Consider the following 15,717-nt stretch of genomic DNA (forward strand, 5'->3'; position numbering starts at 1 on the left):
AACATACATGTGAACGTAAATATAGAATACGTACTTTGTGGCACATACTAAAATTAACTGAGTATAGGTCAAGCAATATGTCTATTTGATTTTTAATAGATTTTTAGTGTTCTTCTAGATATAGTTATAACTTATATTTACTAGATAAGCTGCATCAAAATAGACACAATTACATTTATTGAATACATGACAATCAATATGTGTATTTGATTTTAAATTTAATTTTATTTTTTCTAGATATACAGACTACACACAAAATATATTAAGCGATTACACCTAGCAGTCTCAATGACAATCCAATCAGAAACAAAACACACAAAGGTATTTTGTTGATCTTAACGATCTAATTAATTTATGTATAGATCCTCTATTTTATTTAATAATAATATAAAACAGTTTGATAACAAGTTATAACAGTATAGATATGTATTATGTGAGAATTATTTCATTATATCATTTTCAAGACAACGTATAGCGATGAAGCCGCTCGTTCATACCGCACGTGCACCTCGTGCAAACAGAGGCCCAAGACAATGTTACTTCTGCCATGCAGCCACCTGGCGGCCTGTGAACAATGTGTCGCCGACCTCAGCTGTTGTCCGATGTGCTCTAGAACTATCAGCTGCGTTATAAGGACGTTTATAATTTAATGTGTGCAAATGTAAACGTTGTTTTGACAGAGAATCGGGTATGTGTGTGGAATGATACGTTGTTTTGGCACATAATCCGGTACGTATGTCGAATGATTCATTGGAAAAGCACAAAATCTGCCTTGGTTGTTTGAGTGTTGTTTGTTTTCAATTCAAATCATGGGTCTATGTATTTGTAGACAACTTTGTCTTTTCCATTATCTTTTTGTTAATCTTATCCCCACACATGTATTCATAAGTTTTACGTTGTCACAATGAACAGTCATACAACTATGTGCACAATGTTTATTGAAGGAGGATCGTTTTTAACATAATCCTAGAGCTTCGGTAGATTACACAAATTATAATTACCCAGTATAAACAATTCAATGGCCATCAAACTAAATGTTTAACGTTTAGTAAAGTTCTAGTCGTTCAGTTACAAAATTGGAATCGTATTGGAGCATACATGAAACAAAGGTTCTCAATACAATGAAATCGAATATTTTTTATAATAAACATGCATAAACTATATGAAATGTAGACCCGTTGTTACAGGTATATCATTTATATGTAGTGAAGCTATATTAAGAACACGAGGATGAAATATTGGGATCCCAAGAACATTGATGACTATTATAATCATAATGATAATAATTTTACTTGAAACAATAAAGAAACACTATTTTCACAGTCATCGAAACATTTACGTTGTTTGTTTTGTTTTTCGCGAAAAATATAGCTTTTAATTATAAAACTATAAATCTAAAACAGCCTATATGTAATAAATCAGTCTAATTTAGTTGCTCACTTGCGAATAACTCTGATGTTTTCATAAAACATTCGAGGAAGCTTGGAAGAAATACTATTCACCAAATCGCACGCATCGAAGGTTGAGTTGGAATGTGTTTGCTTAACAGTTAAAATGAGTGATAACAATCTCAGTTGGGCAGCTATAAGTTATTATAGAGCTTTTTCTATGGCAACCGTCAGGCTTTGACTAAATAGCTGGTTTAGCTAGCATAATTCTCAAATATTTCCTCAAAATTAGTTCTAGAAAAAAAGTTTGGTGTTAAAATGAAGATTATAATTATTACCTAATATGATCTGCCCTTAGATATGCATATTACTACATTTGCATATCTATAAATATTAATACAATTGCAAAATAAGTTCCTAAAAACTAGCGAGCCTCCAGAATAGTAGGGTCAATATATGAAAAAAATATACCTTCAACCACCAAACAATTTCTACAAAAGGTATTTTAACTGAACCTGGTAGGATAGAAGCTTCTTTAAAACATATTAAAAGTTTACCACAATCGGACCCCCGGAAAGTTTTTTGTTCAAGATGGCCGCCAAGATGGCCGCCAATACCTATTAATGATCACAACTATGTAACTATACAATCAACTTTGATGAATTTGGTGTCTATTCCTAAGTTTCAAGGGGCAAAAACCACATAACGATCATCATACATTGTTTAAGTGTACAATTGTACTCACAAATCCAACATGGTGGCGAAAATGGCCGCCAAGATGGCCGCCAAAACCTATAAATGATCATAACTATGTAAACATCCACTCAACTTTGATTATTTTGATGGCTATATATGGGTGTCAAGGGGCAAAGCACACATTTGGATCATCATTCATTGTATAAGTTTATTATATTACACACAAATCCAAATTGGCGTCCACAATGGCCGCCAAGATATCCACCAAAGCCTATTTATGATCATAACTATGTAACTATCCACTCAACTTTAATGGATTTGGTGTCTATACATACGTTTCAAGGGGATACGAACACACAAAGATCATCAGACATTGTTTAAGTTAACAATAGTACACACAAATCCAACATGGCGTCCTAAATAGCCGCCAAGATGGCCGCCGAAACCTATTAATGATCATAACTATGTAAATATCCACTCAAATTTGATTATTTTGGTGGACATAAATAGGTTTCAAGGGGCAAAGAACATTTTAAGATTATCAGACATTGTTTAAGTTTACTATATTACACACAAATCCAACATGGCGCCCAAAATGGCCGCCAAGATGGCCATCAAAACCTATTAATGATCATAACTATGTAACTATCCACTCAGATTTGATGATTTTGATGTCTATACCGAGGTTTCGAGGGGTAAAGAACACATTTCGATTGTAAGACACAGTTTAAGTTTATTATGTTACACAGAAATCTCACATGGCGTCAAATGACACAATACGAAGGACCACAAGTCCATTATATTTGACGCGCTGCTTGTTATGTGAAACGCCATAGTTTGGACCTGCCGCAATTTCTGGATTTTGAAAAGAGGATCGATATTTTTCAGCTTCAGACAACACTGAATTGGCAGGGAATGATGCTTATCTTGCATCAGCAAAGCCAGTACCCTAGGCTGTTGTCAGTCAATTTCTTACCTATGATTAATATTTACAATGGGGACAAAGCGTGCATTCTGTCAACATATGTCTTAGTTTGCAATCTTGCCACAACCTTCACACCATTGGAACGTTTGACCAACCCTTGTATTGGAAAGCTGCCGAAATAATCATTGATGAGCCACAGAGTTGTTGAAAATGTTGTTCAGAATTTGGGATGTTTCATAAACGTATGAATTTTCGTGCGGTGGTGGGCAAAGGATCCTTCATGGAAGAAACCGCTCTCAAAAACATACTTGAGGCTGTCAATTGAGTAATGCAATTGTGCACATTGTGACACGAAAATCTGTCAAGAGGGCTCCACGGGACCATCTTCTTGTTGAAAAGTGCATACACAGCAAGCTTTCAGCCGAAATGACCAAGGAAGATCCAGACATTCAGATGCTGCTGGATCATGCCAAGGATTTGTACTCTTCCTATTTGAGGGGCAAAACGACGCTAGCAGATGATATGTTATGCGATTTTGATCAAACTCGAGAGGGCAACAGAGAAGCAGAAACATGAAATCACCCAGACCTCAAAGACAGAATGAATTATTAGCTTATGAATAACAATTCAAGGGTGTTGATTAAAGCATATCGTACTGGGTATTGGTTAATGCATTAGGCAGTGCCCAATTTGCTATCCATCTTTGCTGCTGCTGCATTCATTACATTTACATGCAATCTGCGTATTACTGCATATATCTGCAGCAAATAAGCAACCTAGAGGAAACGCATCCGGACGTTTATCGAAAGTTCGGTATTGGTGTTCACGTTGTTTGTAGGAGTCATCAGTACTGGGCTGGGCTAGGACTTGATCTTCTTATTGAGAAAACATTGATGATGTTTTTGATGATGTTTTTATAGAGCACATATGGTCTAACTCGCGGCAGTGGAATGACTGAGAAAATGCAAACCCCTTGAACCCTATCTGCAACATCCGAGCACAACAGTGCGATGCAGGATTTCACAGACCTGACCTATACTTCAAGTCCACAACACAAAGACTCAACTTAAGCGAACATCAAAGGGGATTCTTCTGATCTAGAGAAAATGCAGACATCGATTACAACATGATCACCATACACAGCTGACCCTACTCTCAGAAACATGATACATGGGATAGTGGCTGGGTCACATGTGAATGTTCATGCAATTGAGGCTGTTGGGAAAACGATCATAAAAGGTATCATATGAAAGTCGGTCTTTGGTTATAAATTCACGAGAAAATGCAGGGCCAAATCTCTTTGGAATAGCTTGGCTGTTAAGATCGCTTCTGACAGTGCTTTTGATCATGCTTTTCTGTTCCTGCGTTTTCTGGTTGTATCAAAATATGGAGATTCTTCCCTTGCAGTCGTATTGTCTTATGATCTGAGCTCCTATCTTGCTGCCTTCTTTGAAGACAAGAACATACTTTATACAGCAGATAAGCCTCAGATCGCTCAGACAATTTAAGAGTATGCAGTAGACACATCAGGTTAGGCGGTGATGAACTGTATTCATGAAACAGATGCATGATGGTGGCACTTCGCTGCATCGTTAACCATGGAGAAGGGCGACTCATATTACGCAATAGCCGAGTTTTATGCAGATTCAGTGAAAAGCATTACGGACCAGCGACAGTGGGGTTTGATGTCTACGAAGACGGTGATTATTACAAAGTCAAAACGCACTGGAAACGTGAATCATATTGTGAGTTTCAGCAAGGAGACAGAATGCTCATGTAATAAAGGAAGAATTTTGTCTCGTGACAGAAACACTGCCGGCATTATTGCTCTAATCAGCACGACTCTGACTAAAATGGGATGCTATGTTGTTCCGTCTTCAGGGGATGCAGACGTTCAAATTGTTAAATACAGTCTAACAATCCCGTCGTAGCACCACAACGTTGGTGAGCGAGGATACATATTTGCTCATCTTGATCCTGCATTACTCCGAAAGGGACAATAAGACCATCTACTGCCGCTGTTATGTAAATAAATAGTCAAAGGAACGCAAAGTGTATAATATTAACCTTTTGAAAGAACTCTTGCTTATTCAGGCTGTAATTAATCTTCAATCATTTTCAGCAACGGTAAAAAATCAAGTCTTCAGAAGTTAGTAAAAACCTGATCCTATCATGAAGTCATGTGCTGGTTCATTCTCTCTTCCAGATGTCGTACATTGGATTTAATGAGTATTCAACTCCGTAGTGATAACCTCAATTCGATTACAGTGTTTCTTGTCTCCTAAACTATGGCATTTTACATAACAACCATAACGTTTGAGTAACAAGTTATGGACGTGTTGTGTTGATGGCCATTGGACGCCGTGTTGGATTTCTGTTTAACATAAGTAGCTGACATTTTGTCTGATGATATAAATGTGATATTAATGTGTTGTTTGCTCTCTAAAACCTGGGTATATACACCAAATTCATCAAATTTGAGTGGGTAGTTGCATAGTTATATTTTATAATAATAAGTATGTTTTGGCGGCCATCTAGGCGGCCATTTTGGACGCTGTGTTGGATTTGTGAGTAATATAATAAACTTAAACAATGTCTGATGATCTTAATGTGTTCTTTGCCCCCTTAAACCTATGCATAGACACCAAAATCGTCAAATTTGAGTTGCTAGTAGCATAGTTATGATCATTTTATAGGTTTTTGCAACCATCTTTGCGGCCATCTTGGCGGCTATTTAGGACGCCATGTTAAATTTCGGTGTAACATATTAATTAACTTATACTTTGTCTGATGATATTTATGTGTTCTTTGCCCCTTGCAACCTGGGTATAGACATCAAATTCATCAAATTTAAGTTGATAGCTACATAGTTATGATCATAAATAGGTTTTGGCGGCCATCTTGGCGGCAATTTACGACGCCATGTTGATTTTGTGTGTACTTAAATAAACTTAAACAATTTCTGATGATCATTATGTGTTCTTTGCCCATTGAAACCTAGGTATAGACACCAAATTCATCAAATTTGATTGGATAGTTACATAGCTATGATTATTAATAGGTCTTGGCGGCCATCTTGAAAAAAACAACTTTCCATCGGTCCGATTGTGGTAAACTTTTGATATGTTTTTAAGGACCTTCTACCCTACCAGGATCAGTTAAAATAAGTTTAGTAGCAATTGTTTGACGGTCAAAATGTATATTGACCCTACTTCGGTTCAATTTCTCCCAGACAATTTATGAAAATTAAACTGATTGATGCCCCATCTTCAAAGGAGAAAAAAATACCAAAAGCTGCCAGTACTAGACTGTTTTCAACCATTTTCAAATGCTACTGGCACGCATCATCCAAGATATATAGGTGTAGTTTTGCCCCCATTACTGGTACACCCACCTCAATTTTGGGTACTTGGCTGAAGGACTAACACGCACACTTCACTAACCTTCAAACATCGACCCATTCCCTGTTTTCTTTACTTTTTTATTATTTGTTTTACATTACATGTAATATCAACAACAATATCTTAGACGAAAGTTGAACCAAAAACATATTTCTATCGAATGTTCTATCGGCATGGTGTAAAGTCACTCATACTTTTGAAACCAAAATAAACAGTAAAATAATTCTATGGAACAATAAAGACATTACTATAAATAATTAAACGTTTTTCTATAAAAATTGGTTCGAACAAAACATAAAATATGTAGATCAATTGTACGACTACAGAATAAACGACTTCTATTCTTTTGATAACTAATGCTACATATTCGGAATACCTACAAGTTACTTACTAATGTACTACACATTCATCAAAAGTATACCCTTACATATTTAAACTGGTATAAATACAAATAACACACCATGTACTCAAAACACTTTCGTATAAAACATAATTGCAAAACAAAACAAACAAAATAGTTTATACACTTCAAATTAAAATCTCTGCCGATATATCTAAAGCTCAAACTAAATGGCAAAATCTTCTTGGGAAAAAAGAATTTAATTGGAAACACATATTTGTCATGCCATATAAATCTACTACTGATAGCATACTGATAAATTTTCAATATAAATACATCGAAAGAATTATAGCTACAAATAAATAAATTGCAACCTATCCAACACAAATCTATGTGATATGTGTAGTGAACATATTGAAACAATATAACACCTTTTCTGGGAGTGTAAACATATTCAACCTCTATGGAATCAACTGACAACCTTTCTAGAGAAACAACACTTAAATGTTAAAGTATCTTTCTTAGGCATCAGTTTTGGGGTAAATACTTTCAAAATATAAGAGGTTAATAGCGCTGTTAGTTACATTCTTATATTAATGAAATGTTTTATATTTAGCATGAAATACAGAAATCAAGTACCTACAATGAACTGTTTTATCAATTATTTAAAACTGAAGATTCAAATCGAAAAAGAAATTGCCCTAAACAATGATACACTCCATATATTTGAACAAAAATGGAAAAACTTTAAACTTTCATGACAAGTCCAGTAAGCTTTCTACACACTTTATGCGACTCATCATTATTCATAACTATTCCTGTTGTTTTTCTTTTTTTTAACACCTATCACAAACAACTAAACAACTTAGTCAAAAAAGTATATATAAGCATATCTTGTGTAACATGTTTTAAACATTATTGCTGCTTCATAGTATCACTTTGTTTTATGGTCATATACATGTATACATTATATGTTTTATATTGAATTGAACATTACTCGAAAAGACGCAAGCTTTAAATAAAAAAACTGAACGAACAATACAAATACATGTATATATTATGACGATATTCCAACACATTCTATAAGTAGCAAACATTTAACCACTTTCTTGAGGAGAGAATGTTTTTTATAATATTGACTTTGACGTTTGTTAAACACTACACGTACAGAGGAACGATCCACTGCAGGCATATGAGTGAATGCTAGTTTAACAGTTAGAATGTGTAGAATGATTGGTGCAACTATCCAGGACGGGTAATACTGTTTGCTAACGAAACCGCGATGCACAATTATTGGTTATACTTTTTGAAAATGCAATAGACAATTATTTTTACGTATAGTTTCTAGTATATTGATCGACGGTGGTATTTGTTACACAAATAGATTAAATGTATGCACAAGCTCCCTTTGAATTTTGAATGTCACTTTTAAATAGCAAGCGTTGAAAAGCACCGATTTACGAATGGGTTGTTTTACATTCTTCAACCATTTAACACATACTGTAAACCTTTGAACCCAGGATTGGCTTCAATAGTGTTTCGAGTTTCACTTACATGAAATTAGGAAATGACCGCTCGAGTTAACAATTTCCAGAAAGTAGAACGACATGAGTATTATTAACATCGAACCCCATTGACATCTATATTTTATTTTAGCCTATTTTTTAACTTGATTGAATCGGAACACTAAGACTTATTTTGACAATCTCGAGTCCGTATCCTGGATAGAGTCACTAATTGGTGTCTTTGCAGAATATCTTGAGTTATCCCTAAATAGAATATTGACTATCGATACGGGTGTCTCGGATTCGGTACTCAGTTAAAAGATTGTAACTTAATCATGGGCTTACTAAAATTGTATATGATGGTTAAACAGTAAGTTCTAGTAACAAAGTTGTATCAAAATCGATTCGTATTAATTTATGAATACAAGAAGATTGCACTGTCAAGATTCATAAAAAACATCACACTTTATTAAGTAGTTACAGCGATGATATAACATTTTGGATAAAATAAAACGGTTCAATTGTGCTTCAAACATCATGACTCTTATTGACAACGCATTACTTTATCTTTGACTTGCCAATAAAATGACTACTGATTGTTGATTTTTTCAATAAGCAAATAAAAAACATATTTTTAACCCCTCCAACTTATCTGTAAATGGAACTGTAAACATCGCCATTACATGCTATATACATGTTGCAATTCCTTGTTTTGAAATGGTTATATTTGTATTTCTGCCGTCATCACACTGACGACATATTACCTTATAGGTTAAACTGAGCCATATATCAACACTATGGGTAAAACAAATACAAGTTATATAATATTATATCACGTAAGTGATGATTGAGTTGTCTTTTAAAATAACATAACTACTCGAAATCATCGAATATTTCGCAAAATATTTCGTAAAATAAAGTTAACCCATACAAATATGAGTGTTCATTATAGCAATAGCCTAACTTTCAACTCTAAATGCGGTATGGTAACGTAGATAAAACGGGATACAAAATGTTCGTTTTTATTTTGTTTTTGCGAAAATATATTTCAGGTTAATTTCCCGTCACGATATACGAACATTTACGAACACACGCGAGACTGCCTTCGGGCAGTATCAGATGAACGACGTATTCATGAGGACTACGTCGTGCTCCCGAAGCTGCCCGAAGCCAATCACGCGTTCGCTCGTAAATGATCTGATATCGTAGCCGGAAATTCACGTGGAATATGTTGTGACACAAAAAGAGCATTTTTTCGCGTTAAATCTATGCTACCAGATCACATCTAGCGTTCTTCGCCTCGCTAAGAAATGTTAGTTATTCCATACTAATCGAGTAGGCTCTATTATTCTAAATATTGTCATAAATTAAATAGATGTTTTGTTTTGCAATCCCAAAACATTATTCTGTATTGAAATATTTGAAGACAATGATTCAGTATACACAATGATTCGCCAGCACTAAAGTGTTTTCTTAATTGTTAATGTTCTCATTCGAGTTGTCGCGTAATTTTCAATTGCATGCCACTTGTGCCATACTTTTAAACCTTTAAATCAGTGTTACACTAATTACCATCTCATTTCCGATTATGAGGTCTTAAAATCTCCTAATTCGGTCATCTTCGTAAGTTTGTTACAAAGTTTTGCGACGTGATCAAATCTAAAATATTTCAAAATCAATAAATATCGCAAGAAAGAACAACACAATTAATAGAAAGAAAACAACACAGACATTATATACCCGGAGCTGACAAAATGTATTTCATTATCGGTTAAAGGGAGTGCATCAACATACATACGTGTTTAAAAACACATGTTTTTGAGACTTATTTTAAAGGAGAAGTAATTTGAATGATATGTTTCAGGGATTCAATCAATCACGCATACGCGCTGTTAATAATGTGCGAATATATTGATGTCGCATAATGATATATTGTTACATGCCTAATTTAACTGCCAATTATACTTACGGCATAGCAAATGCAGAATCAAATTAAATACTTTCCATTTGTTAAGGCTCATTGTTCAAAACAACACATATATTAATAATCAAACAACATGCTAGCAATACGCCTTATAATTTATTGTATAATCCACTGAAATCCAAAGTTGAATTACATACATGATTTCAAGTCAAATAGCGTTCAAACAGAGTAAGTTCATAGCGCGTTTAAGGAACATAAACGTGTGTACCAAAAGCTGAAGATAATAAAACGGAATATAAGCCATCACCGCTTCACCACAAGACGTGACGTCACTCTCAGTCCACATGCTGGACATACGCTGGTCCCCTGCCCACACACTTCACAGGTCCGCAAATGTCCACAGGGTATGAAGACCACACGCCTCTCTCTATTGATGAAGATTGAACATATAACACGCTGTCTCAGTGAAGCGTTCTCTCGCTGAATGGTCCGATCTGAAATTTTGTTTATTATTATGTATTAAAATATCTTAAACTATCAGAGTTTTTCCTTCAATACCCAATGCTTGCGTTTTTTAAAACATCAACAATTAAAATGTTTTAGATATTATCAAGCACAATAAAATAGGTCAAACTGGTTTGTATTTGAAGTGTGAATCGTGATCAATTCCATTTGATTACATATTTCAAAACAGTTTTGTTTACCAGATATTTTGATACTTGTTCGAACGATTCCGATTCGTTCGGTACAATAAAATCATGCAGATAAATATGCCGCATCAGTAAAACAAATTAACAAATGAAACTATTGTAATTTGCTGTTGACCGTTTTAGTTTATATGCAATAATGTGGTTAACTATGAAGTAGTTTAGTACAGATAACTAAAAATAGTTCAAAAATATGTAACTGTTAGTAATACAAAATAACATCTTACCGTCCTCTTTTTCGTTTCTTTCATTTTGAATTCGACAATAAAGGCGTATTTCATCGCTGCTTGGTATTTTACATCTTTTATTGCCAAGGCATTGAAATGGTATCTTTAAGCTGGCATTGTGTGGCATGAACAGACGTTCAAGATTGTACATAGAATGCCACATTCGCTGCATAATTTCATTCTCATGCGGATAGCCGCACATTGGCTTTGCAGTGTCAGCAGCGGCGTTGACTAATTGAGCAAGTCTAAAACCGTTCAAGAGACGCTGCAGAAAAGTTAAAAATCTTAGAAATCCAATGACTTCCATGTATATCCAATCATTTTTCGACAATACAGGTTTTGCCATCATTTAGGTCCGTGTTATTTATATTAACCAGCTCAACTGATCGCAAAGTAGGACTAAGTTTTCGGATAACGATACAGCGTTTCTGTTAAAATAACACATCCGAAAACGTCCTTCGACGTGCTTTTTTTAAGCGGTGGAAGTCCCTTCGGCGTCCGGTAATTCGCATGAAAGCTTCTTTCTTAAACGAAGTAAGTGAATGTCGTTTCAGTTGACTTCGCCCATGAAGTACTGTATGCGGTGCTCAGCGCTTTGCCACCGTAATCGCTAACCGCTTAATATAAAATACGCTGTCCTCTGTCTTACTTTTCGCTTACTTTTATACCCGCTACACACACAAACGGTAGTCATGTGACGAGAGTCACGAGAGATGAAATCGACAAGAGACAAATTTTAGACTAGCTCAGATATTACGCATAGCGGAAGGTTTATTAATTTCGATCTAGATCGTGGACAATGTATTTTGGCTGCTTGTAATGCGTTATATGCGCAATAATTAGTTATACTTGAAATGAAGGGAACCCGCCTTACTGCGTCTATTCCTAGTTCAGTCCATGAATATCGACGGACGTACGATATAAGTATATGTGACATTCAAGTTTATGTTAGCAGTAATTGATGTCAGATTGTTTTAAGTAATAATCATTAAAGCTAAGTCATGCAATTGTTTTGAACGTATCGATAACATGTTGATGTTTTTTAACACAATTTAATCCGACTGTTAAGAAACCCTGGCGGATATGTTACTCGGGGACAGTGGTTGATATCATTTTCGGTGCAAAAACCTTTTCACCGGCATACCTTAAAGGAAATTTGTAAATAAAGTGCTAGATAGGGGACCAATCCCTGCATCGTCGACTTCAAATAGCCATATTTCAATAAATCCTGAAAAATAATAACAAGGATTTTTCTAACATACATGATAACACCTCCTTTGCATATACCAAAAGATATTTTAATTCAAAAATGCCTTTAAACAATAATAAGACTTGATTTACTTACCCTACCGAAATTCAGCAAAATTTATCGAAAACTTTATCAAGCACGTCCAACTTTTCACATAATATCGGGTTTCCGGGGATGATTAGTATTGTCAAAATGTTTTATTCGTTCTAGAACCCGACATCCGAGTCGCTGAACAAAATATATATAATACGACAAAGGAATACTTTCAATGTTGAGATGAATATACGGCGATGAAATCAAAACTCATTATGAAATTTGCGTTCTAATACAAGGTCCATATCTATAATTGATTCATTCTAAAAATATGTGCCGATAACACCAGGGCGTATCTATTGGCTGTACTACTGTACACAAATATGATAGCGAATGTTACAAATCACGTTTCTATAAATACGTTAATCGCTTGCCCAATCTCTTTTTTGAGATGTAATAATAAAATAGTGGTCTATTTATCTGTATATCCGGATGACCGGCGTGAAAGTTTTGCTTCTAATAATGAAATAGGTCACTGTTACGATATCGTTTTTTACACCATTACTTAACACGATTGTATGTGATAAAGTCTTGATACACTTGTAGTACACTTAACCACCGCATTTTCATAGCGGGTTTCAAATTATTATATATTTGTCCTCCGCCTTTACGTTACTAGCTCGCTGTCCTTTATCTCAGCAGGTGTTAGCATATTTTATCTCGTATAGAATGTAGCCGAGTTGTCATTGCTGTTCTGTGTTTTAAATGTTTCTTTCCTTTTTCCATCTTTAGTAATGCAATGTTCATGCGATTCACGGATTTTATTTCACAAATATATTATTACGACTTGTGTCAGTAAGACCGCGAAGGTACCAGCTTAGCGTTAGGAATACATGATTATATCGTTACTGATTTTATTTTTTAAAAAAGAACATTTGACATATTGGTTTCATTTCCCTTTGCCTATTGCGTTTAGTGTTTATAATTGAACAATATAATGTGACTTATGCTTAGAACCGAGGTAGCACGAGGCTTGCCGAACGCTAACATGGTTCGAGCCGAGCATGATAAACTTGATCTTTTTCAAAACTCACATAATATTCTATTTATCCTATAACTGCCTCCCTTTTTTCCATCGATGAGCAAATTAACATCTATGACGTCGACTGTTACTAAAATACACTTTCGTTAATGAGTAATCATTATTACAAATTGATTATATTATAAAGCAAAACTAAGAATAATTTGGAGTGATTCTGATGTTTACCTTGTATTTTATGGCAATAACGATTGCTTTCATAAAGTATAAGGTACTCCACATTAAATAACGATACGAATGGCCGATGTGGGACTAAACTTTTTCGTCTTCTTTAAATAATATCATTGTTTTATATCGTGGCTCTTAGGTTCCAATGTTTACATTCATCCATTGAACACATTCAAAGACGAACGTCAAACAATGCGCTTATTCTGTGAACAAGTCCCTGCAGAGAAGCTGTTGTTTTAACATGCACTTAATCAACCCAAACAAAACAACGTAAAAGTACATTTAGCTTCTTGTAATGAGTAATGTAAAGTACACGACGCGCATTCAGCGGGACGCTATAAATAGGAATCTAGAACGCGGTAGTATTTATCGCAGCTGGTCAGAAACTAGAACTTACATATGTACCGCGATAAAAACGCAGTAGGCTAATTCACAAAACAGTTAAGTCGGCGAACAATGAAATGTTGCGTCAACATGCACTTTTCCGAGTTCTACTTACTTATATTGTTTAAGGGTTTCAATGTTCATTTCGTCGGGTTTTCACATATTTTGAATTAGCTTAAAACAATAAGAATTCCGACTTTGACACAATAATGTTTATCTGTATTTAATGTGTTATATATTTAATGTATTTCGATCATCGTTTTAAAAAGCAAACATCCTGTATAAACAAGTTTATCTGTTCCAGTGGAAATCCAACTCTGGGATCTCTCACTAAGACTGTGTATTAAGAACAGAGTGTAACAGAGTAGAGTTGAGTTTTCAACTGCGACTCTCAAAACGCATGTTTGTGCTCTTACTAAATACAAGTTTCTCCCAAAAAAAATATTAATATTTATAATTAATGCATGTTAAGCTAAGCGTTAATAAAAATGAGATATACGTTTCATCAATTTCATAATAAAAAACTGATTAAATACAATGCTATTACAGAACATACGAAACTATAGTAACATTTATACCGATACCTTGCTGAAACGTCGTTTACGCTTCGATGATGATTTTTAATAAAAAGGTAAAGTGCTTGTAATATTTCCCTACACAACATTTCTTTTAGGCCCTATTAGAGTGGATCTGGTTTTCAAGTTTTAATTCAGATTTCATTGAACTTCTTAGTCTTTAATACATCCGTTAACATGTTGCTAAATCAGCAAATCCTGATACTGATTAAATGTAGGTGCAGTAATCAGAATCAACATTGATATAAATTTACCAGAATTTTGACATGCGTTCTTGACAAATATTGTTTAGTTATTAACAGATGCTGTCGAAGAACGTTAAAAAATACCGTATAGTGAGCGTTTAATAGCTGTTGAAACTTAAAACTTGCTACTTGAAACTTGCTAATTTGATGAAACGCCTATTTAAATAATTATATTCAATGGCCTTGTACAAAACATATATATGTACATAAAGTTGATAAAATATAAGAGTGTTTGATATTATTATGCAGCATTAATTAAAGGACTAATAATCTAAATTTGTGTGATATAAATGTTAATATAGTTGTTGAATTCAATGGTACAACATGGCATTGAATGCAAAAGTGTATACAATAAAATCAGTTCAAAGTTTCGAAACAAAACAATGTTTGCCATCAGCAAAAAGAACAAACAACAAATAACATGTTTACAAAAAAACAACAGACTGTAGAATGTTAAGTCTCCAATTTCTTACCGTTTCCTTAAGTAAGTGTTCTTTTTTTAACACAAAGACATTTTCGACAAATTACTTCTACCAGTAAATATCTTATAGGATTAATTTAACATAATGTATTACCCATACGTAATATTTGGACAATACAACCAAATAAGTAGAAAGTACTTTAAATGCAATCGAGCAAAAAAAAGGTTTAAACTATGTACTTTTAGGTCGTAATGACCCGTTTATTTTAGTGCACTATTTGAAATTCGATAATAAATTTAGTTAGCAAAACCTTCGCTTTCGGTTAGTTAAACATTTGTCCAGAAAATAAATATAGCTGTCACAATGACATAAAAAGTTGAGGAAGTTAAAAGTTTATCCACCCAAAACTTTAACGCTTATTTTCCGCAG

At 34.3% G+C, this 15,717-nt stretch overlaps 1 protein-coding gene across 1 annotated transcript; it reads right to left on the reverse strand.

Annotated features, from left to right (window-relative positions):
- Window positions 1–10,164: 10,164 nt before the first annotated feature.
- LOC127854297 (E3 ubiquitin-protein ligase MIB1-like) lies at window positions 10,165–11,967 on the reverse strand. Its single transcript, XM_052389379.1, has 2 exons — window positions 11,114–11,967; window positions 10,165–10,673 (listed from the first exon to the last, which is right to left on the reverse strand). Exons 1-2 carry the CDS (start codon window positions 11,460–11,462, stop codon window positions 10,483–10,485), a joined length of 540 nt encoding a protein of 179 aa, XP_052245339.1. The 5' UTR covers window positions 11,463–11,967; the 3' UTR covers window positions 10,165–10,482.
- Window positions 11,968–15,717: the final 3,750 nt, after the last annotated feature.

Source organism: Dreissena polymorpha, chromosome 12 (assembly GCF_020536995.1).
Source record: "Dreissena polymorpha isolate Duluth1 chromosome 12, UMN_Dpol_1.0, whole genome shotgun sequence".
Lineage (NCBI taxonomy): Eukaryota > Metazoa > Mollusca > Bivalvia > Myida > Dreissenidae > Dreissena > Dreissena polymorpha.